This window comes from Sesamum indicum, linkage group LG9 (assembly GCF_026168435.1).
Source record: "Sesamum indicum cultivar Baizhima isolate 11 linkage group LG9, ASM2616843v1, whole genome shotgun sequence".
Taxonomy (NCBI): Eukaryota; Viridiplantae; Streptophyta; class Magnoliopsida; order Lamiales; family Pedaliaceae; genus Sesamum; species Sesamum indicum.
Genome location: NC_142665.1, coordinates 22,918,151 through 22,942,523, shown reverse-complemented (window position 1 = coordinate 22,942,523; position 24,373 = coordinate 22,918,151). Strand labels below are relative to the sequence as shown.

At 35.7% G+C, this 24,373-nt stretch overlaps 4 protein-coding genes across 6 annotated transcripts; 2 read left to right on the top strand and 2 right to left on the bottom strand.

Annotated features, from left to right (window-relative positions):
• Positions 1–210: 210 nt before the first annotated feature.
• On the top strand, positions 211–5,020 carry LOC105177728 (DEA(D/H)-box RNA helicase family protein). Its single transcript, XM_011100972.3, has 11 exons — positions 211–691; positions 786–848; positions 1,042–1,116; positions 1,556–1,675; positions 1,863–1,904; positions 1,987–2,061; positions 2,503–2,649; positions 2,739–2,876; positions 3,562–3,673; positions 3,751–3,839; positions 4,676–5,020. Exons 1-11 carry the CDS (start codon positions 365–367, stop codon positions 4,793–4,795), a joined length of 1,308 nt encoding a protein of 435 aa, XP_011099274.1. The 5' UTR covers positions 211–364; the 3' UTR covers positions 4,796–5,020.
• A 5,564-nt stretch (positions 5,021–10,584) lies between these two features.
• LOC105177731 (PQ-loop repeat family protein / transmembrane family protein) lies at positions 10,585–14,071 on the top strand. 2 transcript variants are annotated; one of them, XM_088884518.1, is made up of 12 exons: positions 10,585–11,540; positions 11,709–11,751; positions 11,887–11,913; positions 12,055–12,153; positions 12,269–12,378; positions 12,472–12,643; positions 13,003–13,116; positions 13,208–13,300; positions 13,377–13,397; positions 13,510–13,568; positions 13,643–13,733; positions 13,823–14,071. In XM_088884518.1, the coding sequence occupies exons 1-12, from the start codon at positions 11,299–11,301 to the stop codon at positions 13,934–13,936; spliced, it is 1,185 nt and encodes a 394-aa protein (XP_088740644.1). In that variant the 5' UTR covers positions 10,585–11,298; the 3' UTR covers positions 13,937–14,071. The 2 variants fall into 2 exon arrangements, with proteins under 2 accessions (XP_088740644.1, XP_011099275.1); XM_011100973.3 differs by having other exon boundaries at positions 10,595–11,540; positions 13,015–13,116.
• Positions 14,072–17,178: 3,107 nt separating this feature from the next.
• On the bottom strand, positions 17,179–19,371 carry LOC105177732 (putative galacturonosyltransferase-like 1). The gene is made up of 2 exons (XM_011100974.3): positions 18,113–19,371; positions 17,179–17,671 (listed from the first exon to the last, which is right to left on the bottom strand). The coding sequence occupies exon 1, from the start codon at positions 19,167–19,169 to the stop codon at positions 18,114–18,116; it is 1,056 nt and encodes a 351-aa protein (XP_011099276.1). The 5' UTR covers positions 19,170–19,371; the 3' UTR covers positions 17,179–17,671; position 18,113.
• Positions 19,372–22,024: 2,653 nt separating this feature from the next.
• Positions 22,025–23,723, bottom strand: LOC105177733 (uncharacterized). 2 transcript variants are annotated; one of them, XM_011100975.3, is made up of 2 exons: positions 23,560–23,723; positions 22,025–22,912 (listed from the first exon to the last, which is right to left on the bottom strand). In XM_011100975.3, the coding sequence occupies exon 2, from the start codon at positions 22,878–22,880 to the stop codon at positions 22,203–22,205; it is 678 nt and encodes a 225-aa protein (XP_011099277.1). In that variant the 5' UTR covers positions 22,881–22,912; positions 23,560–23,723; the 3' UTR covers positions 22,025–22,202. The 2 variants fall into 2 exon arrangements, with proteins under 2 accessions (XP_011099277.1, XP_011099279.1); XM_011100977.3 differs by having other exon boundaries at positions 22,025–22,907.
• Positions 23,724–24,373: the final 650 nt, after the last annotated feature.

Below are 24,373 nucleotides of genomic sequence, written 5' to 3'. Positions count from 1 at the left end.
ATAACGTTTTGATAAGGATAAGTAAACCTAAGTCCATATTTAGTTCATGAAATGGGGGAGGTAGATTTAGTTATTAGACCTAGCAGCCTAATTTTATAGGGGGCAGAAAAAAAAAATCAAAATTAATTATATAAAATAAAAACACTTGTATAATTATAGAAAATTAATTTGATCTACTAAGGTAATTTCAAAATATGTATATATGAAAGTTGCAGAAGTTGCCACTGTTACCAATTCTTTCTCACATAAAAAAGTAAACTCCCGCCCTAAAACCCTAACCCCATTCTCTCCATCGACTGCGATCAGTCAGCCGCGCACTCTGAATCTTGTCCTTAATTTCGTTTCCAATCAATCGTCCGTTGCCATGGCACAAGAGACAGAAGAGAAGTCATTCAGAGACTTGGGAGTAAACGAACAATTGGCAGAGGCTTGCGACAATCTCGGCTGGAAAAATCCTACAAAAATACAGGTGGAAGCCATACCTATGGCTCTGGAGGGGAAAGATATAATCGGACTCGCCCAAACAGGGTCGGGCAAAACCGGCGCCTTTGCAATTCCGATTCTGCAATCGCTCCTCGAAACTCCGCAGGCGTTTTTCGCCTGCGTGCTGTCGCCCACCCGTGAACTCGCCATTCAAATTGCCGAGCAGTTCGAAGCCTTGGGGTCCGGCATTGGTGTCAAGTGCGCAGTGGTAAATAATATACGAAAATCTCTCTTTTAGTTGTTGCTAGTGTATTTAGTGTTTTGTTGATTAAATTGAGTTGATGGGAATGTTCTTATTGCAGCTTGTGGGAGGGGTGGACCAAGTGCAGCAGAGTATTGCCCTAGGAAAGCGGCCGCACATTGTTGTGAGTTTGTGTTTTACTGCATTATTGAGTTTCGTTATGTATCGTTTTAAGAAAGCAGAATAGTAATTTGAAAATTTCTTATCTGCTAGGGGAAAAAAGAAGTATAGAGGATGGATTTTCTGATAATTTTAGGATTTTCTAAGCCACTTTGCTTTGACCATTTGGAATAATTATTTTGTCCTGCATCTTTTAGGTGGCTACACCTGGTCGTCTTATCGATCATCTTTCTAATACCAAAGGGTTCTCTTTACGTACGTTGAAATACTTGGTAAGAGTTTATTTTGTGCTGATTGTAACTTGAAATCACTCGTTCTCCTGTTCATCCGTGCATCTACTCCTGTCTTTCAGCTTCACTATATGGTAGAAATCTGCCGACTGAATGATATGATATACACAGACTGTCAATATAGTCGTATTACCAATATTTTATGAATCTTTTATGTTGCATATTTAAGTCTAAAATGTTAAGGAGTCTCACGGACCTATCTGGATTCTGTTATGATATCTGAAAAGGTAATGACAACTATATCAAAGAAACACCAGGCTTACATGTTAGTGCTGTATTCTTTGGTACGTTTTGATTGGTGATTGTTGATCTTGATTTGTTGTGAATGGAGGAGGATTGCTCTGATGAAGTTGATGCTTAAGTTATCATCCATTAAACGGAAAGATAGTGATTTAGCCCCCATATATGACTATTTTTGCAGGTGCTAGATGAAGCAGACAGGTTGCTCAACGAGGATTTTGAGAAAGCAATTGATGAACTATTGAATGTTATTCCTCGCGACAGGAGAACATATTTATTTTCTGCAACCATGACTAAAAAGGTATGTGAAGAAGTAGTTGTCTATGGTAAATATTATGCATTACTATATGATTGTAGCAACATTCAGAAGCTATAGGCAAGTGTTTTGTTCTTGACCCCTCTGTTTGCAGTTGCATGATTGCTCATTCCACAAAATATTTTGTATATCTATTTGTTTCTATAAATGGGTGGCACTATCAACGTTACAGGTGAAAAAGCTGCAAAGAGCTTGTCTGAAAAATCCTGTGAAGGTATTGCGGTTCCAGTCTTTTCCTTGTATTTCTTTTATGTATCTCTGTTACTTTTTTCTTACCTTCCCTTATTTGCCGACAGATTGAAGCTGCTTCCAAATATTCCACTGTTGATACGCTGAAGCAACAGTATCGCTTTGTTCCTGCAAAGTACAAGGTCTGTACATTAAAAGTACCTCTGTGGTATTCTTTGGAATGATGTACAGACTGCAAATCTGTCTCTATCATATGCCTTAGCATCTGAAAAAGAGTCTGATAAGTGTATTAGATTTGTTAGTTATGGCAGTTATGTGTCCGAACTGAGTTTTAGCTTTAAGTGGCTGAGAGAAGGAAACGAAGTAGGAAAGCAGTAGTGTATGCTACATCCTATGCTGATTTGTAAATTGAACAACTTAAAATGTGCTTACTTGTACAAAGGAATGGTTAGTCCTGAGGAAGGTGTAAGAGGAAGACTATATCTACTTTTTTCGTGAAAGAAATGGGGGTTGTTACAGTTGTACTAGATGAATACAGAGTTGTCAATTTGTACCTTGCTAAATTTTTTATGTTATGGTTCTTCCATTTTGATTCTTTTTTTACCTTTCTTTCTTTGCTCCAGGAGTGTTATCTTGTGTATATTTTGACTGAGATGTCAGGAAGTACATCTATGGTTTTCACTCGAACATGTGATGCAACTACCCTTTTGGCTTACATTCTCCGGAACCTTGGTTTTAGAGCCATTCCAATTAATGGTCATATGACCCAGGTAACATTTAAGATGAATGTCTGGAATACTTGTGACACACTTCTAATTATACATCTAATTTCCAAAATGATCTCATCATTCTTCTGCAGTCGAAACGGCTTGGAGCATTGAATAAATTCAAGGCTGGAGAGTGCAACATTCTTATCTGCACTGACGTTGCCAGTAGAGGGCTTGATATTCCATCAGTAGATATGGTTATTAATTATGATATTCCCACCAACTCAAAGGTTAATCCGAGCTTGTCTCTCATTCTGAGCTCTCGTCTCTCTTTAACAGCCATTATTTGCAAGTCTGAATCTCTCTCTTCTTCTATTTCTTCAATCACCTTCTGATTCTTATAGTGTGCATTTCATACATGTCATCGGTCGTCCTTTAGGTGGTTAGAGCATTGATCTCTGCTTTTGGGTAGTATTACACCTGTACATGTGTGAGCAATTTAGGGATATAAATAAATTATTACTATAGGGCAAGGAGTCCTAAGCTGGGGAGACTACAATTAGATAATGAATCAAGTGAATGTCTGTAACCAATCTGCGGATATGATGTAGCTAAATGAGCAAAAACTCCAGCATCATTCACACCTCATAGAATGATCAAATAGTTATTTTCTTGTCTCTTTTGAGGTTCTGAAACTCAGTTGGGTCTGTCAAGAGTGTGATGTCTGTGTACTCTTTTTCGTGATATTTGGCTGTGCTTAGAACAGCTGTTCTTTGTTCCTATCTTTGGCTTTTCTTTAGATCTTGATATATCATGTGTCCTCATTTTCTTTGGTTCTCGTTCGTTTCACTTTCAGTAAGTCATTTGATGTCATGGTAAAGATATGATTGGGCTATTAAGTGAAAAGAAAAGTTACTTGATGCTGGCTATCACATATCTAGTGTGATAACCCATTCTTTTGTGAAATACCTGCAGGATTATATACATCGGGTAGGAAGAACTGCTCGGGCTGGACGGTCTGGAGTTGCAATTTCGATTGTGAATCAGTATGAGTTGGAGTGGTACTTACAAATAGAGAAGCTTATAGGTAAGAAGCACATGCCCTAGTTGTGGTGGAAAGCGACCAAAGTGAAAATCTCTAGTCTGACGTATTGTTTCTATCAGGTAAAAAGTTGCCTGAGTACCCTGCAGAGGAGGAAGAGGTTTTGTTACTATTGGAACGTGTGACTGAAGCCAAAAGAATATCTCAAATGGTATGTATTGCTTAATGCTTAGCTTTGTTCTGATCTTTCATTTTTATTCTTGCAACTGGTGATATATTAGACCTGAAACAACTCATGGATTGGACTTGGGTTTTTGTCCAATCTAACGCATACAGTTCAATTCTATGTTTATGACACATGCGCCCTGACTGGCTACCAGGTTATAGGGACAAAACAGTAATTTTTCTCTTTCACGGATCATGTATGACATTTTAATTGTATGATGAACTGTCGTGTGATTATGGAATTTTTCAAAAGGCCCACGCTAGGAATGATTACAAAATTATATTAAGAACACATTCTTGGCTTCTCATCCTTTTCTGCTGATTCCCATTAAATGGGTTTCCAGATTTTATAGGTCACTTGACAACGATATATTTTCTGTTGTTTTTTCTCTACATCGAATCAACTGCAAACCCGAGTCTAGTTGAATTATAAATGGGCTCTTCTAGCTTTCTCTGAGTTTTGCCCTGGGCGTGTCAAAACTTTGAGCTTGAGAGAGGATCATTGATCTGTTCGGCAGATGACATAGCACAGATACATATGGTTGAATTTCTACAAAAGAATTAAGATTGTATCTTATTATTCAAGTCAATCTATCTATCAAAGTATCACCATTCTTATTCTTCAAATTGAGATCAATCTGTCACTATATGATATGTTTAAATGCCAGTCTCCGCGTATTTGACTGCAGTGACATTACAGATCTGTTACTTTTAAGGTTGATGATCCCGTCTATTCGAACTGTTGTTCTTTCATTTCTCTCTGTGGTGTTCCAGGTGAATATGTATCAGTAATTTGGTTTCATTGCTGGTGTTATTATGCAGAAAATTAAGGAAACTGGAGGAAAGAAGAGGAGAAGGGGGGGTGATGACGACGGTGAAGAAGATATCAGCAAATATCTGCACCTGAATAAAGGGAAATCATCGAAGGTGAAAAGAAGATGAGGGGAGAATCATCCACTAATTCATATTTACGACACGTTAAATTTTGCAGTGTAGTTTTTATTGTAATGTTCCTTTGTTCCGGGAAATTCAACCGTCTTATATTCTATAGCCTTGTGGTAGATTCCATCTTGCCCCTGTATGCTTCTGTCTTTTTTACAAAAGAAACCGTCTCCCTTTTGTTGAGTGTTAGAGTACGGGAGTTTAATCTTGATCTTCTTTTGGAAATTCTGCTTCCATTATGCTGCATTTAACCTAGAAAATTGTGCATAAAATTAAAATTATTCATATATTTAAGTTAATATATTCTCTACATATGGTCCATATGTATTGATGTAATATTAATTTGTGACATAATATGCGTACCGTTTTGGTATGTTATTGTCTCTGATGGGATAAAACTTAAAAGTAATTGATTTAGGTTTTGGATAATTAGTAACTGTTTTATATAAATAGTCCCCTAAATAATTCTCAGTGATTGTAAATAAGAATTTTTGAAGGAGATGTAAGTGCAATTTGGACTTTGTTTTTTTTGGCCTCTTATTTAAAATCGTTTTGTTGCCCTTCACTTTTTCTATAGAACATTTTAACATTTTTCATATCTTATATCTTTTGTTTTATTTTAATTTTTATATTTACTTATAATAATTAAACAAATTAATTAATAAAAAGATTTAAGGAATATTTTTAAATTTTATATCCAAAAAAAAGGAAAAAAAAATTACACACACTGGTAGTTAGGTTTGACTCTCGTCCTTAACCATGGTGGCTTTCTTACTTACTATACAAGCTGACAGAGAGCACGGTTTTGAGAAAACGACGACGCCGTTCCTTCGGAACTAACTCTTCTCCGCCGCCGTATCTGCCCCTGGCCAACGGTTCGTCTTTTTACCTTTCCTGGCTTCAATTTTGTGGAGGTTTTGTAGATTTCCACCTCTAATTTCGTCGATGTGATTGAATGCAGAAATTATGGGAAAGAAGAATAAGTCTTCGAAAAGGAAAACCAGAGAGATCGAAGCAGACGCCAAGAAGAATTTAGCTAATGCCAAGAACCAATGTAAAGCTAGATAGCACCAACGCAAGAAATCAGATATTAGTGTGATGAGTCTTCATCAATTTTTTGCCAAACTTTAAAGTTGAGAATATTAATTATTTGTTAATAAATAGTTGTTCAAACAAAATTCGGTGGATACAGACAGGAATTTTATTATCATAATGAAATGTAGGTTAAGGATTGTTTGTGTTTGATATCAGAATACAAATATTTTTGGATAGCCAACAACAGAAAATGATACAGTGTAATTTTGTATTGAATGTAACCCAACATTTGTCAGTGAATGATAGAATAACAATCTTTTAACATCTGTGCAGCTCATAGAATGCCCTCTAACTATCCAGTTGCTTGGAGTTGCTTTGTGCAGAGGTGGGTACACAATACTGAAATTGTTAATATTTTTGTAATATATAGATATAGAAGATTGAAGCAGGACATCAATATTTTGTGCAGACTATTGATGATGGAGTGGAGGAGAGAATACACCGCAAACACCCGTTACATACGAGGATGAGGATGAAAGTGATGATGAGGGATCTGAAGACTCTATGGAAGTTGAAAATGTTGAAGATGGCGAAGAGCCTCAAGCCTATTGCGATATCAGTTAAAATGAAGGAAATGGTGAAATTAGAGATTGAATTGATTATTATACTCAGGCTACAGAAAGTGTAGAAATTTGAGAGTATGGAGTCTTTTTGTTTCCCTCTTTGTTATAATTATCCTTCTTTTTTGGTCTTTATTTGTCATTTTTTTTCTCTAATCTCCAAGCTCCATTTTTTGCATAATTCCTATAGAGCGAAATTCATTAGTGTTGAGCAAAAAAAAAATCTTTTTCTCATATTCGGGTTTTTTATAGTTGTTTTACGAGTTTTGGCTGTTGAAACGGTAGCAGATCAAGGAGAGTCAAAATACAGTATCATTTGAGAATCTTGGTTGCACAAGCTGAATTGGATATACTCCAATGTTTCGAAGAATTTCGCTGCCTTGTCTGCAATTGTTCTTAAGAGGGGGGAAAGAAACTCACCGTTGATGCCCAATTATATCCATTTAGCTTCTGTTGAATGACAGAAGTCCAATAGATTAATAGTTATTACTGACAAAGAAGAAAAGATTTATTGGAAAATACAATAAACTTACATGTCGTAGGTAAGATAAAATCCCTAGCACATACGTATCTTGCAAACAAAACAAAATACCCACATTACAACCCCAGTAATCTGGTACGCGGTACACACCCACAACTCACAAGGTTTAACCCCAGCATATACATATCTTGCAAACAGAACAAACTACCCACATTACAACCCCAGTAATCTGCTACATGGTACGCACCTACAACTTACTCACAAGGTACTTCAATTATTATAACAGGCATACACTTATGTATTTATGATGAGGGACTGACTTTACCCTTGTTGTTGTGGTTCTTGACAGCATTAACAGCAGACTTGACAGCTTTCTCTCCAACCTCAGTAATCTTCTTGCCCACCATTGTAGAAACATGCTCTCTTTCTTTAGGAATAACACTTCCCTTCTTACCATTGCTGTTGCCGCTGCTGCTCCCTCCATTCATCTTCACTATCTCAATCTTTCGTCTAGCTTTCTATATATTTGTGTTTTTCTGTGTCTCTCTTTCTGTGTGTGTATGATCATTTGAGAGAGAGATGTGGTATGGTATTTATAAACTTTGAGAGTCAGGACTTTCTGAATAAACCCTTCTTGTTTTCGTGTAATGTTGCTGCTAATTCTACGTGATTTCATGGAAGAAAGGAGTTGTTTGCTGATGATTTTCACGTCGAAGATCAATGCTCATTTCCTAGATAAAAATTTTGGATTTAATTTGTTTGTGTGTGTATGTATGTAGTTGCATGTCTTTTGAAATTGGTACAGAGTATGTGTGTCGTTGTGCCTTGTCCATAACATGAAATTTCGATGTCCTATGTTGGGAAATTAATCCTGTATTAGAATAATTAAGAATGTAGAGACCAACACCTCGTGTGTGTATGTGTGTGTTTATGTCTCTAGCTACCATATGTAATTAGGAGAGAGAGAGAGAGAGAGAGAGAGAGAGAGAGAGAGAGAGAGAGAGAGAGAGAGAGAGAGAGAGTATATAGAACATAAGACACACATTAACATGAAGAACACAGAGGTGGATGACATGCAGATCGATACATTTGCGTGGAAGATTGGACTTAACGGTTCAATTTTTATTTTTTTATTTATTTAATAATTACATAATTAGGGGCTGAGTTAGGCAAATCAAGCCTTATTAAATTGGTAATTACGCGGAATGTTATGTCGTCTAGGGTCAAACCGAGTAGGCTTCCTTCTACATCACATTTCTTGTACAATTCTATAATTAATCACCTCCAACCTTTTCTTTTCTTTTTTTTTTAAAAAAAATAATTGTGTATTAAAATGAAAAAATAAGAATACCAAATCGTTGTGTGTGTGTGTTTCTGCTTAATTATTTGAAGTTATTATTGATCTTTTCTTTTCTTTATATATATATATATATATATATATTTGAAGGAAGTGTTTAGACCAAAATTGAGCAATTTTGACTCAATCCTAATTTTTTAAAATTTTAAAAAAAAAATAGTTATAAAAATTCTCTATTTGGTAAATATGCATTAATGATATATGTTATAATTTTTAATGCATTTGACATATTTAAATTACATCCCCAATAATTTATTATATTTTCTAATGTTGAGAATATTTATTCTAATATATATATAAATTCCAATACCCCACACATATATTTTTAGTGCACATTATATATCGATTTTAGTTTATAATTTAATTAAAATCTTACATTGCATTCTAATTATTTTTATTTAATGCGAAGAGAACTTTACTTTATTTACATTCCTAATATTATTTTTTCAATTCATACTTTTGAAATTACTTTTTAGAAATTATTATTTTCAAAAATTACATAAAAATATATTTTTCGAAATGAAAAAAATTACATAAAAATTTTCTGAAATGACACGCTAGTTCTAATCATAATTGTAGGTTGTGTCGGAGATGGGGACTAATTTAATATTAGTTTATGTTTGAGTTAAACAAAACACTTCAATTAATTATTTAATTAGCAATTTGTAGGACAATTAATTAGTTAATTAGTTTAAAGTCAACGATAATGATGCCCTTGTGTGTGTGTGTGTGTTTGTGTATCAACCAAAATTTCTAATCATATACAATTGTATCGGAGATTGGGCCTGATTTAAAAAGTACCAAACATCAAACATTTATATTTCTTAACCTTTTTTCACGCAGACAAAAATAGCTTTACTCAGGAACTCATTAAAGTGTTAAATTGGTATACCAAACATTGATATTATTTTGTATAAATAATGTTTTACATGTAATGGGGGGAAAAAAAAAACCAGAACAAAGACTAGAAGTGTACAATTGAGTTCATATGAGATTAATAACTATTTTGTTTTTTAATCATTTTTCAGGGAAATAAATAAGTGCATAATTAAAAGAAATGATCTAATAATTTCAACTAAAAATAATTTAATTAAAAGAGCACTACAAAAGAGCATTATTTTTATCCCCTTATATTAACAAACATATACACGAGAATATTAAATGAGTAGTAAAATTAAATGTTTCTATAGTTTTTCTTTGTTGACATCTGCATTTTATGTTCAATTTCTAATGGAAAGAAATCAGGTATAAATAAGAATTTCAGAGGACTCGAAAATAATAACAATTGAAATTCATATTTGAGGTAGAATATTAATGTGCCCATCAAACTTTAATTTAATTAAAAATTGAATTCGAATTTTGGGCTTCAATGATTTGATTGTCCAGTTGTACATAAAATAAGAAATAAACCCATATTGATGAAGGAGATTTCTTGAAGAAAGAAACACAATCTCAGAAACTCGAGACGCCAATGACAACCGAGCTGGTGAATGTGGTTGTTTTGACAAAAACTAGATAAAAAATTTTCCTTGGATTTGCTATGCTCTACTTTGCTGTTCAATAGTTTATAGAACAAAAAAGAAAAATCTCTTCTTCTGCGGCGGCGGAGGTTTGGATTTTTGGTGGAATCAATTTCAGTATGTTGCATAGAGAGTAGTACTTTGATAATCCAATTTTCAACAATACAATCAATTATAGCATTATCACAATTTCAATCACAATTAGTATATCCTATCACCCAAAATAACAGTGACCTAACAATAACTACATTAAATTTGTCATAAAATTATAAAGCAAATAGGATGGGTGGAGGGAGGAGCCTGTCTAGGGACAAACTGTTTAGTTGAAGACAAGGTTGCATGGTGACTGGTGATGAATAATGATGGAAAGAATAGTGAGTCGTAGCCCCAAACTAATTGGCGTGCAAACAGAAACCCACATAATGTTCTGAGTGGACAAAAGAGAAAGAAGGGGGTTTGAAGATAATGCTATAAATTCCTGAAGAAGAAGATAAGCATGATGATGATGATGAAGATGGAGTCCGACGATAGGTATGATGAAGCTGTGGCATTCATTCGGACACGCGTCCCTACCTGTACGCAGCGCGCCGTCGTCGCTTTTTTCGCCACCTTTCTTCCGCTCGCTCCTTTGTCTTCCACTTGTCAACTATTATATATCTATATTTCAATTCAGCAGTAGAGTAGTAGTAGTATTTTAATATGGCATGCAATTTTTGCTTCGCCTTTACAGCCTTTTTTCTGGAGCCTTTATTGCCCATCAGTCTTTTGGACTGTTCCCGACTTTCCATTTTCTGCCGCTGCTGTTTTCCGCAAGGCCTCTCTTCAAGTTTTGTACATAAATTATTTCTTAATCTTGCCCTTTCATACCAATTATGTCATCTTACATGCTTATCGTGGTGCACTCTGGATCCAACCAAATGAATTTCTAGCTTCGGAGTTGCTAATGGTGTATCACTTTAATAGTTTAAATTTTGTGGGGTCGACAGGAGGAAAAATCTCATGTAAATTTCCAGAAAGGGAAATGAATATACCATGTCTTTTATTGTGAGATCGAAAATGGTAAGTAATAAAGAAATGGTGGGCTGTAGAACATAGGAGGGCGTGAGGAGGCATAAGACAAAACATTCAAGAATCTGGACACATGCTAACGTGAGGGGGGGTTTGTCGTCCAGAGATGTATAGCTCTTCTTTGAAAATAACGCACAATAATTCGAATGGGATTTGTTCTGAATCAAAACCTGTACCTGTTACATATATTTGTTATAAAATATTCTGTTAAAGACAAGTAAATATTTGTAATATTTATCGCACACAGAGGAAAAAAAAGGAAAATCCAGCAAGTATAAAAGTTTGTCCTTCTGACTCAGTGGTCCTCTTGGCTTGCCCTCTGTTACACCTCCAAATGAACAAATCCTCTCCTCCCTCGAAACCTGCTGTTTAAATTTTCACTTTTCCACACACACCACCTAACATATACACACAAATCATCGATGAAGCCTGTTCTGCAGAATTCGCTGTCTTATTGCGTAAAGGAGCAAAAGCCATGCATCGGTTGGGCGGACAAGTACTTCAAAGACTGTCTTTGCAATGTGAAGGATGAATTGTCTTTCGGTTTTGGGTTGGTAAGTCTTGTGTGTTGGGGAGTTGCTGAAATCCCACAAATCATTACCAACTTCAGAACAAAGTCCGGCCATGGCATTTCCCTTTTGTTCCTTCTCACTTGGATTGCCGGGTTCGTTTTCTTTTCTTTAAAAATCTCTTCTTTTTTCGAATGGGCGACTGATTTTGAGTTTGGTGTTTCATATGTTATATTTGTGTATGTCCGTTTTCTGAACTTGTCTTTTCTATTTTGATTTTGGGCTGTTATATGATGTTTCCTTTTTGGTTGTAAATTTTGCAGTGACATATTCAACTTAGTGGGCTGTCTTCTTGAACCTGCGACGGTGAGTTCTGATTCTTGCCCTGTTTTGGATTAATGTTACTGCAGAAGTTTCGGTGTCATAGAATTATCTAGTAATGGATAATGGTTTTCTCCTGTTTCTCGTTTTATTTATTTTCTTCTGCTTTGGCTGATGCAGTTGCCAACTCAGTTCTACACGGCAGTGGTAAGATCGTTCTTTCAATTTGCTGTTAGAATCTTCAGAAAACAAATAGAATTCGGGTATCATCTGATAAGTATGCTGAATAATGTCTGAGAAATGGCACCTTTTCCTATGTCTATGTATGCTTCTTTTTCAATGGAGCAGCTCTACACGACCACCACAGTGGTACTAGTTCTACAGAGCATATACTATGATTACGTCCGCAAATGGCGGAATGGCGAGGAGAAAGAATCAGACCAAGAGGTATTTAATTAAGTTTTTATCGCACAGGAACATTTGTACTTGGTCCGTTCCCTTGTAGTAGATTCAGACATTTACATTCAGCTAACAAATGGCGAAATGATGTTATGTTTTAAAGGTTGAAGATCTGAAGAAACCTCTGAAGACACCACAACCAATTGATTCTGCCATCCCCATACCCAATGGCACTCGAAGAGCAACATCCAGGAGGGAAGCCTATTATTACACGTCTGTCAATACCTCTCACTCAACTCTATTATGTTTGCCATTGTTGTCACTACTTGTTTCCTGACCATAGATTTAATAACAAAAATTCTGCAGCTCAGCAAGATCAATGGCTGGGAGCACGACTCCCCCTATTCAGTCTTATCTTTGGCCCGTAAAGAGTGGTCCTTCAGCCGTTGGAATCGACAACAACTCGTCATCTGATGATGAGGACAATCCAACTCCATCCAGGCAAAGTGTTAGCAAACCTAAACCAATCCCCCGATCAGTGAGTGTTCCTGAAATCTTGTAGCTTGGTGCATGAATATTAACCAAACCTGGATAAGTTCAAAATGTTAATACAATAATTTGGACTTTAGTTGCCACTTGTTCATAGTGCTCCCTATACAAATGTTGAATAGTTGGTCCACTTCTTTGGTGGATTAAAAGTGCGAGTCTTGTATGTAGTAGATAATGCCTGATGACATTTTAATGCATTAGTCACAAGTTGAAAGAGATTAGGCTTAAGTGACAAGAATCTTCATCCCTTTACTTTGCTCTAAATCACTCTAATATCGAATTAATAAAAATAAACTAGTAAAGAATAACATCACTCCGGGATTCCAACTTATGTTATTACTCACACAGTACGGTCCTCAGGCAGGATACGGAGCATTTTTGGCAACATCGATCAACATGCCTCGAGAAACAAAAGCTTTGATGCAAGCATATGTCGGATTGACTGGAAGGAAACTGCTGCAAGTAAGATGGAGAAATAATCAAATGAACAAACAAATTAGACTTTGATTAACTCCATTTGGGTTGAGATTTATGTGACTCGTTTTCGTGTCAGGAACATGGATCAGAAAGTGTGTATGGCCAGTGGTTAGGGTGGATGATGGCTGCTATATACATGGGTGGAAGACTACCTCAGATATGGTTAAATGTAAGTGCTAATTCTTGCTAAACATGGATATCCTTAAACATTTCTTGGACTGATGTGTTTGTTTCCTAATGACCAGATCAGAAGAGGAAATGTAGAGGTATTTCTCAATTGTCATATAAATCATTGTTTTCTCTGAAATTCATTGAAGATTAGTTCTTCTTTGTGTGCATTAACGTGATGATTTTGTCCGTCTGTCTTAACTTGTACAGGGATTGAATCCTCTCATGTTCATCTTTGCACTTGCTGCCAATGCTACTTACGTCGCCAGGTACATCTTCGATCTAAGAATGCTTAGAATCGATCAATGATAAAAATGATACTGATAAAGCTTGTCATATGCAGCATTCTTGTAAGATCAACTGCATGGGATAAAATTAAAGCCAACATGCCATGGCTGCTCGATGCTATGGGCTGTGTACTGCTGGACTTATTCGTATCCTTTGACTTAACTCTTACATAATTCAATCTTAGACGGAGTGGAAGGACAAAAGTACAAGAAAGAACCTTAACTGGTAATGACAGATAATATTGCAGTATGTGTATTACAGGTACTTTCACAAGGGAAGTCGCGGCAGCAGACAAGAATATGATGCGGACTACATTAAGCAAAGAAATGAAACTACGTATTTGTCGTAAACAAAGAAGAATACAGGATTCTGTAACTCGACTATGCATTCCTTTTCTTTCTTAGTTCTTGTTTGTTTCAGTACGAGCTGCAATTTTGTACAATGTTACAATTTGTTGGACAAGAGGGAATTATGAGTTTTGGCATTGGATATTGCCTGGAATGAAATGGGCCTTAATATTTAGGCCGTTTCGGTGTAGAAAATAGCCCAACAAACTTGGACTAGGCCAACTTTAATGTCAAATAAGCTAGAAATTCCCTGTGAGAATGTCATATTTCTGCTACAACACTCCTGAGGCCCAGGCCTCATTTCTGATTCAGGGAATTCTTGTACTTGCAAGGTTATATGTCCGATTACGAGGATTCACTTTCCTCATCGTTTTTCTTTCACTTTTGAAGGAAAATAACTGTTCTTGTATAGATTTTTGTGTGAAAAAAAGACGCGTTCAAAACAGCACAAAGGTGGGAAACTGAGAAAATAACAAGTATGGAGGTAGGAGTAGGAGGAAGGTGATGCATTAATAATCATGAAATGCGTGTAATTATGTTAGAGAAGATTTAACGTGATCATCATTACCCAGATAGAGTGACCCTCTGTTTTTAACACTAGATTCTCGGTTTTGACCTTATTAATTAATGAGTTTCTTTGTCTCTCCCCATCGATCCCTGAGAACTGATTTCTTCACCTAATTCCCAATGTACTAAGAGAAGGAGAGATTGTCTTAATAACACCTACAAATTATTTCATCTTTGTGCAAAAAGTCAAACAAATAAATTGTTAATTACTTAAATCGATCGGTCATCAATTTTTAGGAAGCCCCACATCGTTGATAGAACATGAGATTATTTTGACAAGAAACAAGAAACAAGAAGAGAGAGAGAGAGAGAGAGAGAGAGAGAGAGAGAGAGAGAGAGAGAGAGAGAGAGAGTTTGCGTGTGAACCATGGAATCCATTTACACTTATACAGCCTAATATTGTTCCAGGGCATGTGCTGGTTGGTGCTCATGGCAAAGGGTTATCTCTTCTCATATTTGCCCACCCCAACCCACCGACACTTTTTCTACTCTACCTTTTTCATTTATTTAATTATTGACTTCTATTATTTAATTCCTTTTACACAAGAATTTTCAACAAACATTTAAATCATTACACACTGTTAACTTAATTTGATGTGATTAATTTGTATAAAGATTTTCCTGCCTTCTAATACTTCAACATGCATGCTATAACTCCTAATTACTTTTATATATATAGTTTCTATAATTTAAGGACTGATATAAGATTGAAATTTTTTTTACTTTGCTTTCTATAAACTCATGAGTCATATGATTATCCATAAATTATCATAATTTATTGAGATAGAGCTTTAAAACATATATCGTAAATAAAATTTCTCATTTTTTTAACGATATATATTCGTGTGGGGTACATCTTATGATAATCGTATCAAGACCTACATCCAGTATAATTATAATTTTTCAAAAAAATTCCAAATCCATTCACTAATTCAAGTTTTATAGGATCCGGTCTTGGATATCCAAAACCCCAATATATACAGATTCATTGTGACAATCCAATCAATTTGGTGCCTATGAATTATGTTAAATCATACAATTAGAAAAAAATAAAAACCTATAAATAGTCCCCCCACATACTTTAGGTACAACTTTTGTAACCCAAAATATTCTTACAACCTTCACTTATAATATTTATCTTACGACCTCATAACATAAATATAAGTGCTATAATTAAGATTTTTTCTATATGACTCTGACGCTAATTTATTTTGTAAGTTTCACAGCTGATAGAATCAGATCGTATCTTGTATTTAACCAGATTTATTTTAAAAACCCTGCCCTGATATTTCAGTACAACACATACAAAAGTCTTCTTTGTAGGATACTTAAGACATCCCATCATGCGTTAGGTTTTCCGTTCTTCAATGTTCCAGTGAAAATATGAGTTTTTAATTTACAAGCTTAGTATTTTTTTTTCCTTTAAACAATTTCTCTCTTCCTGAAAGATTTTTTTCCTTTTACAAATATCTCATTTTAGTGTTATACAATGCATATATCGCACCAATGTGTGTATAATATATATCATAATTATTTTAAAATTATAAATTTAAGGGAAAAGTATTATTTTAGTCCTCTAAGTATATGCCTAATTTTAATTTTGGTTCGATAATTATGTTCATTTTTGTTTAGGTCAAGTAACTTACGAAATTGCTTACTTTTAGTCCTCTGGTAGATTTTTGGACAATTTTACCCCTATACAACTTTTGAAAGACAGTTTTAGTTCATATGCACTCATAGGGGTAAAATTATACAAAAATTTGACAGATGACTAAAAGTAAGCAATTTCGTAAGATATTGGACCTAAACAAAAATGGACATAGTTATCGGACTAAAATTAAAATTAGACATACTTAGCGAACTAAAATAATACTTTTTCCCAAATTTAATTTAATAATATTTTCTTAATTTTCAAAAGATATATATATATATCAAAGCCATATTGATGTGAGGACAACCCATAAGTGACACTAAAATGTGACCGACGATCAATTTGTATAGTAAACTAAAGGTCCCAAAGAAGTAGGAGTAGAAGATAACGAATCGGGAGTAATTAGCTTTTTTCACTTAAATTCTAACACAATTAGCGCGAGAGCATGAAAAGCGGCTACTTTGGCCATGATTGATAACTAAAGAAAAAAGGTGTCAATTAGGTCAAACATTCAAAACAAATATTGCACCATACAATATTATTAATCAAACATTAAAGAAACTTGATGCTTAGAGTAGAAAGCAGATAATTCAAAAGCATTTTAATCAATGATTACGATTTTACCTTGGGTGTGTATTTTTTGTCCCGTAATTTAGGTAATTTGATATTTTCGTTATTTAACTTTTTATGATAATATTTTAGTTTTACATCTTTTTAATTTTTCCAATTTCAATCTTTTTGTATGTAGAAGTTCATCTCTATGTACAAGAAGGATGAATTCTAGGGAAAAAATGATTAAAATCACAAAATTAAAAAAAGAAAGAAAAAACGCAAGACCAAAACGTTATTCTAAAAAATTAAAGAACAAAAATATTGACAGAAATGTGCCAATAAGAAAAGAAGCCGTAATTTTAAAATATCACGTAAAAGGCACATGTATTTTTCGGTAAGAAGGGTGAACTCCGACAAAAATGTATGAAATTATGATATTTAAAAAAAATATAAAACCAAAATACTGTCCTAAAAGTTAAAGTACAAAAACACTAAAATATTAATTCACACAGTGTCTACCATATATAGATTCTAATCTACAAAAGGCAACATCATAGTTGAAAGCCCTTTTTGCCCCAAACACTTCAACTTAAATTGCGAGGTTAGGGGGTTAATGATTAATGAGTGCAAGGTCTAGACGGATAAACTACTGAGGTGTAAGAAGATAGGTTTATGTATGAATATGATATATGTTCTTCGTATATCGCATGTAGTACGTAATCTCAACTGTTTCTCAGCTACATATACATGGCCTGGAGTAAGATTGTAAAATTTGTCTGTAGCTATATATATATATATATATATAATGTACAAACAATTCTTACTCACCTCTACGTACCATGTTTGAGTTGAAACATTTATATGCAACTGCTATATATCTATAATTCACACGAAAAAGAGTAGGATCACAATTCTCAGACGATCTCTGATCTCTCTTTGTGTCATGTTCATCCATCTTGCTCAACTCCTGAAAAATCAAGAAAAATCTATTAAATAATACCTAATCAATGTCTTTCAATGTTTGAACTACAAGAGTAATTTCGGACTTGATCTTAGGGTTTTTTCTATAGACAAAAAGGAGGGCAGCAATAGTGCCAATCTGACCCTCGCAAGTTAGGTTATGTCCTAACTTTTTTGGTGTTGAGCAACAAACATATCAAACACTTATATCATTGATGATTTCAGGGTACTTTTTAGGAGGGCTGAGGAGTATTGGACCTCCTAGGAATTACTCAATTTTAAGACTATAAGTTTTGCAACATTAGTTTGTATGATTCAGATGATTTTATGTCGGTTGCTAAAATTATAGTAGAGACCAAATTAAGGCGCCACATATCTGATTCATAAATGATATTTTTTAAAATTGAGAACAACCACAAAACAATCAAGAAAGGAAGGGAATTCATACCTCAAGAGTCAAGAATGTATGGCGTTCTTAACAAATCATAAGGTGCCCACAAAGCATCCAGCGGGCAAGGCCGGTTCGCGTCGAGCCGGGCCCACGGCTTACCCTTTCCACTCCAATGTAATAGGCTCACTGGACCCGGGTGCAAATCACGGCAAAGCCCCCGGAAGTTATCCCCCCCTAGGCCGTGCTGATTCCACCGGTGATCCACCGGAGCTATATTACCGGCGAAGACGAGTAAGAAAGGCGGCAAAGAACCCAGCTCGTAAATCCTCATCCTCTTCTGAAGCTCCATCCATTCCACAATCTTTGTTGTATAATCTCCAGCCCTCCATCTCTCAAGGTCAATCACCATAACTCCCGTGTTGAAGTAACAAGCTTTCCTGTCCGCGAAAGTCAAGGAAAGAGAAGGGTTCGACCAGAACGTCGGCGTGAAGTAGGAGGTGAAGTTGGCGTTGCAATATTCCGGCGCAGCTAATACGGCGTCGTTGGTCAGAGGGGTTGCGGCGAGCTTCGCGATGTCGTCGACGAGTACGAGGTCTGAGTCGAGGTAAACGATCTTTCGAATGCATGATGGGATGAGATCGGCGAGGTAGTTGCGCGCGTAGTTGAGCGGGCAGTCGAGGGCTGCCCTGATGGAGGTTGAGATGAGGCCTGCGGCGGCTGAGTCGTCGAAAGGATATATCTTGAACTGAAGATAAGGGAATGAGGTTGAAATGGTGCGGTGAAGGTCGGAGGAGTTGGCAGAGGAGGAAGCGACAAAGTGAAAGATTATGTTCTCGGGGCAGGAGGAATGCTGGAGGACGGAGAGAATGGCAGCCATTGAGCCGCGGAGGTAGGCGGCGTCGAGGGTCATTGCCACGTTTATGGCATTGCTATTAAAGCAAAAGGTTGAGTTGGTGGTACCGTCGGCGGGGGAAGATGGAGAAGTAATAGAAGGGCAGTTGGCGGAGTTATAGAACTTTGGGGCTTCCCTGAAATGGAGGGGAGTGGCATTTGTTACTGCAATGGAGATGATGATGGTGATGAAGATTGTTGAAAGTGCAAAACTTGATGGCATAGCTTGGATGCGGGCAAGAACAGCACCAAATTTTCATAAGAAAAAACAAGAAAGAGAGGTGTCTAGAAATAGACGTCTAGATATCCCCTCTCTCTCTCTCTCTCACACACACACACACACAGTTCCAATTTATGGAACCAGAGATGAAAGCTTAGAATGTATTATATGAGTGAATCAAAAGGTCTTAAAGGAGGATTTCTTGGAGCAAATAGCATTATTTTTCACCAGCTTATAAAGGGGTGAATCGTGGCCCCTAAATGTTTATATCTAGCGGCAGAAGCGCAGCCAGCACGTTCTTCTTGGCGGGACCCTTTTGCATCCGGACCTGAGAAATAGTCTTTATCAATGGCTCAACAGTCTTTGGTTGAGCCATCCACGTCTCAGCTTCTCTACCTTTTACAAAGATTGATTCTTTATTTACTTCAAAGTAACTTCAGTATATGTAACTTGACCTAATTACCATTTCCGAAAAATTTTAATTTGAATTGGGTTTGGCCAAATTACATGAAAAATATATTGCACATGTTATGTGATTGGTTTGGTTGAATTAAACTTGATTTTGTAAGAATTTTTTCCTTCACAAGATCCAATAGAACTCGTATAATAGATATAGCTACACCTCTCTTGTGATGTACTTAGATTTGACTTAATTACACAACTGTAATCTCAAAAAATTTACTATATTAAGATTTTCTCAGAATCACCAGACGGCTTGAAAAGCGAAATTGGGGGATTTTCTTGGACTTGAGCTCCAAAAAAATCCAGCATTTCCAAAGAAAAATAAAGAGGGTTGAGCAGAAATTGAAATGATCATGGCATTGCCACCCACTCCTCTGCAAAATCCAAACATGAATAAAATTTCTCCACATCTGGAATACTATTCCTGATATTCCGTATGAAAATTAAATGCGGAGAGACCTACTTGACTGCTGGGAAATTAAATAACCTTCAAATTTCACTTTTTTCCTTGTCCATTTGATCCACAATCTACGCTACTGCACCTTATATATATCTCTCATAAATATATATACAATTCTTCTACTTTAATTGCATATGGGTAACTGCCAAACCTAAATTGCCACATACCCACCAAAGGGGAACTCGTGGGCCAACACATGCACCACTTCCTGTTGAAATTAGGGTCGATCAATTTTCTTGAAAATGGACAGCAACTCAAGAACCAAATGGAAAAGTGATGTGATTAGTGACGTGTTTTTCTTTTTAGCCATGTGAGAAAGCATACACTTTAATTCATTGCTAAGATGAAGAAGAAAGAAGAAAATAATTAATGGGCATACTCCATAAAGAAGATGCTCCGCTCACCTGTACTTGTTTTTTTAAAAAACAAAAAAAAATCAGACGTACTTTGATGAATCTAAGGAAGATTTACCAGGTAAGATAAACTACTTTTACGGTTTGTTTGCACTGTCTGGACAGTTATAGACATTACACGACGCATTGCCAAGAAACGCTTCTTATAATTGAAGAAAGATGTTGTAATTAACGTGCAGATATATGTGCTATATATTTCCATCTGAAGAAAGATACATCCATTCTCCATTAACAAAAATTTAAATTATGCTGCTGTGTTGTAATTCAGACAATGTTTTTGTATCAAGGACTTGCACCTTCGTACAATTGTCTTGATTAATAAGTTGTCTTCAATTTTAGAAACGCGACATATGTAGAGCCATAAACTTGAAAGAAGTTAACTTATCATAGTATTAATCAATATATATACATATGCAAGGGAATTGAGGCCAATAAATGTATGGTCGATTTGATTTATTTTTCCAATAATTCTGCATGTGCAATCTCACATGTTCAGCTCCCAAACTTGTGTCTTGCTAGCTAAAAAGGTGGAGGATCCCCCAATTATTAAGGGTCCATATATACAGTAACGCACGTATCATAACATGGTCATTCATAAAAATGCTTCCAAGAAAAATTATTAAATCACCCCTCAATCCATGGCAAAGCGCAGACGTAAACTAGCTCAAATTCCGTTGTCCCCTTATCATATTTCATAGTCAGTTCTTGGATGTAGCTCACTTCAGTTGTCCATTTGCCATATTTCAGAGTCGGTTCTTGGATGTAAGGATACGTGTACAAGATATTAGTTGATCCAAATACTTGTATTGTGTCGCAAATATGATGCAACGAAATTGCTTATTTTTCATTTTGATCTGCTTCGATGAATTGACAGCTCAATAATCTTGAGATACTGATGTTTTACTTTTCTTCTCCTTTGTGATGTTTGGACCACAAAGGCAGAACAAATTGCTTTTAGCACAGCAAGAAGCAAGCAACCCGAGAGCACAGATAGGTTAAGAACAAGGAGAAACGTCGGCAGGTGGTGTAGCTATTATATACATAAAAGTAGTTGGCAACGTCAGATGGTTGTTTCAGTCAAAGTGTAAACAATTGATCGACATAAATGTACAATTAACTCAATGTGCTGGTCCATTTTCAACTTTTGGTGGGCTCAAGAAAGCGAGAAAACGAAGAGAACAGAATTCAAATTTCAAACCCCAGTTCTCATGGTTAATGCTACTATACAAAACCATGATAACATTGTGTAAGAAAAATCTGGAGGGGAAAGCAACTGCTGAACGGCCGTCGCAGAAGCTTTCTTTTCTAGTTCTTGAGCTCGCATGTAGCAGAAGAATACTAAAGCTCTTAACATCATGCATGTGAATTATGGATACGATCTTCATCAGAATGTCATCTTCTTGCTGTACTCTTGATGCCTATATACAACCTGAATGTACAATAGGGCATCAACCAAAATACCCTGATTTAGAGAGGCAGCTGCATCCAGAATTCAAAAGGAATACAATATAGAAAGAATAAAGTTATCTACATCAAACAACCAATTTGTCCATTCCAAACAAAAACCCACTCAAGGTGTAACATTAATTTACAGAGCATCCAAAAATCAACCACACGCAGGTAATCACAAAGACCAATATTTTGCAAGACAAGAATCTTCTTCAAGTTCCTCAGCACAAAAAGATTAGGAGCATAATTCTTCTACATTGTTAGAAAAGCAAAAAGTACAAAAAGAAGGATGACCAAAAGAATCTTCTTCAAATTCTCATCATCTGCCCGAGCAGCTTGACTGGTCTCTGTATTAAATCTGCCTTCATTCTCATGAAATGTACCAGTATTTCCATAATGATATCCTGATGACCCACCATAGCCACTTGCACTGGAAAAACCGTGAAACTGGACACTGAAAAAAGGAGAGAATATCCCGCCAAAACCAGCAGACATTCCAAAGTTATTAAAAGTAGCAGATGCAATTGGTGCGAACCCTCCCATGAGTCCTAAGAAAAGATCAGACAAGTTATTGCCATCTGGAAGTGGAGCTGTCTCAGGTCTCTGGCCCGCAGGTCGGTTGGGGATTTCAACGCCCGGAACAGGTTTTGATCTTGGGTCGGTTGGCGCCTTCCCTCTGCCATATAGAGGAATCACCTTTTCCTCCTGTATTAGCGCCTTACAAACTGGGCATTCATGGGCTTGCGAGTGACCTCGTAGCCATCTATAAAGGCATGGCCAGCAATAGAGATGCCCACAGAGAGTGATTACTGGATCCCGTGCTAAATCAAAGCAAATGTTACATTCAAAATCACCAGCTTCATTGCCATCGGCACCAGAGGAAGATGAGCTTTCAGGTGCGCTTGTAGTTGGGTCATGAGCCTCTGCCATCTGTTCTCTACACTGGAAATCCAACAGCTGCACTGGTATAAACCACAATGAATCAGGAATGGCAACCCTAATTGTTACAAACTAATTCCCAAGAAAGCTAGAGATCATGCGAATACAAAATCTACATATTTGCACCAGCACTGGAGTCAAGTTAAACTTTCAACTAAGAATAACTCAAATTGCTTAACATAACTACCATGGATCTTTAGTCTGCCTTAGATGCCACCTAAACTGACAAACTTCACATAGCTGAATTAACAAAAGATATCAGGATAACCCCAAGTGAACAATATATATCTATAAAAAATCAACAAAAATCCCAAAGGAAAAATCATTCCTCTACACATTGCTAGTCAAATTTGTACAAGGACGAAGCTTCCTATGATTATAAAAGACAAGAATACCAATCTTAGATAATTAGAAACCCAATAATAATCAATATCCAATGAAATATACATAATACCAAAGGAGAAATGCATATCAATCGCCCTTGTTGAAAATTCAATAGCCTTTAACTGCGGTAACATTGAATCCCGATCGCAGGTTGTGAAAAAAAATACGAATCGCACATATTCAGAAGTTGAAACCAATATAATCATCTGACACGCATAAAAAATTAAATATAAAAACAATCGAAGGAAACAAAAGAAGAAAAACTATAACCTTAATCAACACTCACCTTTGTCAACTGTTCAGCACCGCAGAACAAAAAAGGGAAGCAATTTCAGTTATGAATCGAGAAAAATGAAGATATATCCTTGCAAAGCAGAGGATTTTGACTTCCAGAAATTTCCAGTTTTGCGGTTGGTAATACAGAACCGGTTTTTTCTAGGGAGTCCCAGAATTGATTTTTCTCTCCAACCAAAAGTCAAATTATATCTACCTGTTTTTTGGGCCAAAGCCCATTTGTGTCTTGGGCTGGAGAATGGGCTGTATTAGTTTTTCTTACAAAATTTGTAACCCAATGTATCTTAAGGTGTTTACTTTGAGATTATTGGGCTAAGTTCCTTCACAAATGGCATGTAAGATTAGCTCTGAAAATGTATGGATCTTAATTTTTACATAAGATGTTTTGGATCTTATAAACCAATAAGATGTTTTGAATTTTATAAGTTTTTTTAAAAAATATTAACTTTCCCAAATTTTCTTTATAAGATCTTATAAGCTATATAAAATTAATATGTCATAAGAGATAAACACACACTCTTTCTCTCTCTAGGACTTAAAAAACTTTTTTTACTACTTAATTTTTCTAACATTCGAAAAGAGAAAATACTCAATTATTTAATAATAAATTTATTATAGTTAAATAAAAATAAGATTAGCGTTGATATTATATTTATTGAAAAATATAAATTCAAGACATTATGAATTATATGACTAGAAATAATAATTGTATAACAAAAAAAGTATAAACTATATATCTAAATTAATATTCGACTAGCATGAATTATTTTTATTCAACAATTTAGGTAATAATTCATCATTTTTTA

Coding starts and splice junctions, on each gene's coding strand:
- LOC105177728 (XM_011100972.3), top strand. CDS start 365: ATGGCACAAGAGACAGAAGAGAAGTCATTCAGAGACTTGGGAGTAAAC. Junction 692..785: donor TTGGTGTCAAGTGCGCAGTG/GTAAATAATATA, acceptor TTCTTATTGCAG/CTTGTGGGAGGGGTGGACCA. Junction 849..1,041: donor GAAAGCGGCCGCACATTGTT/GTGAGTTTGTGT, acceptor TGCATCTTTTAG/GTGGCTACACCTGGTCGTCT.
- LOC105177731 (XM_088884518.1), top strand. CDS start 11,299: ATGAAGCCTGTTCTGCAGAATTCGCTGTCTTATTGCGTAAAGGAGCAA. Junction 11,914..12,054: donor CTCAGTTCTACACGGCAGTG/GTAAGATCGTTC, acceptor TCAATGGAGCAG/CTCTACACGACCACCACAGT. Junction 12,154..12,268: donor AGAAAGAATCAGACCAAGAG/GTATTTAATTAA, acceptor TATGTTTTAAAG/GTTGAAGATCTGAAGAAACC.
- LOC105177732 (XM_011100974.3), bottom strand. CDS start 19,169: ATGCCATCAAGTTTTGCACTTTCAACAATCTTCATCACCATCATCATC.
- LOC105177733 (XM_011100975.3), bottom strand. CDS start 22,880: ATGGCAGAGGCTCATGACCCAACTACAAGCGCACCTGAAAGCTCATCT.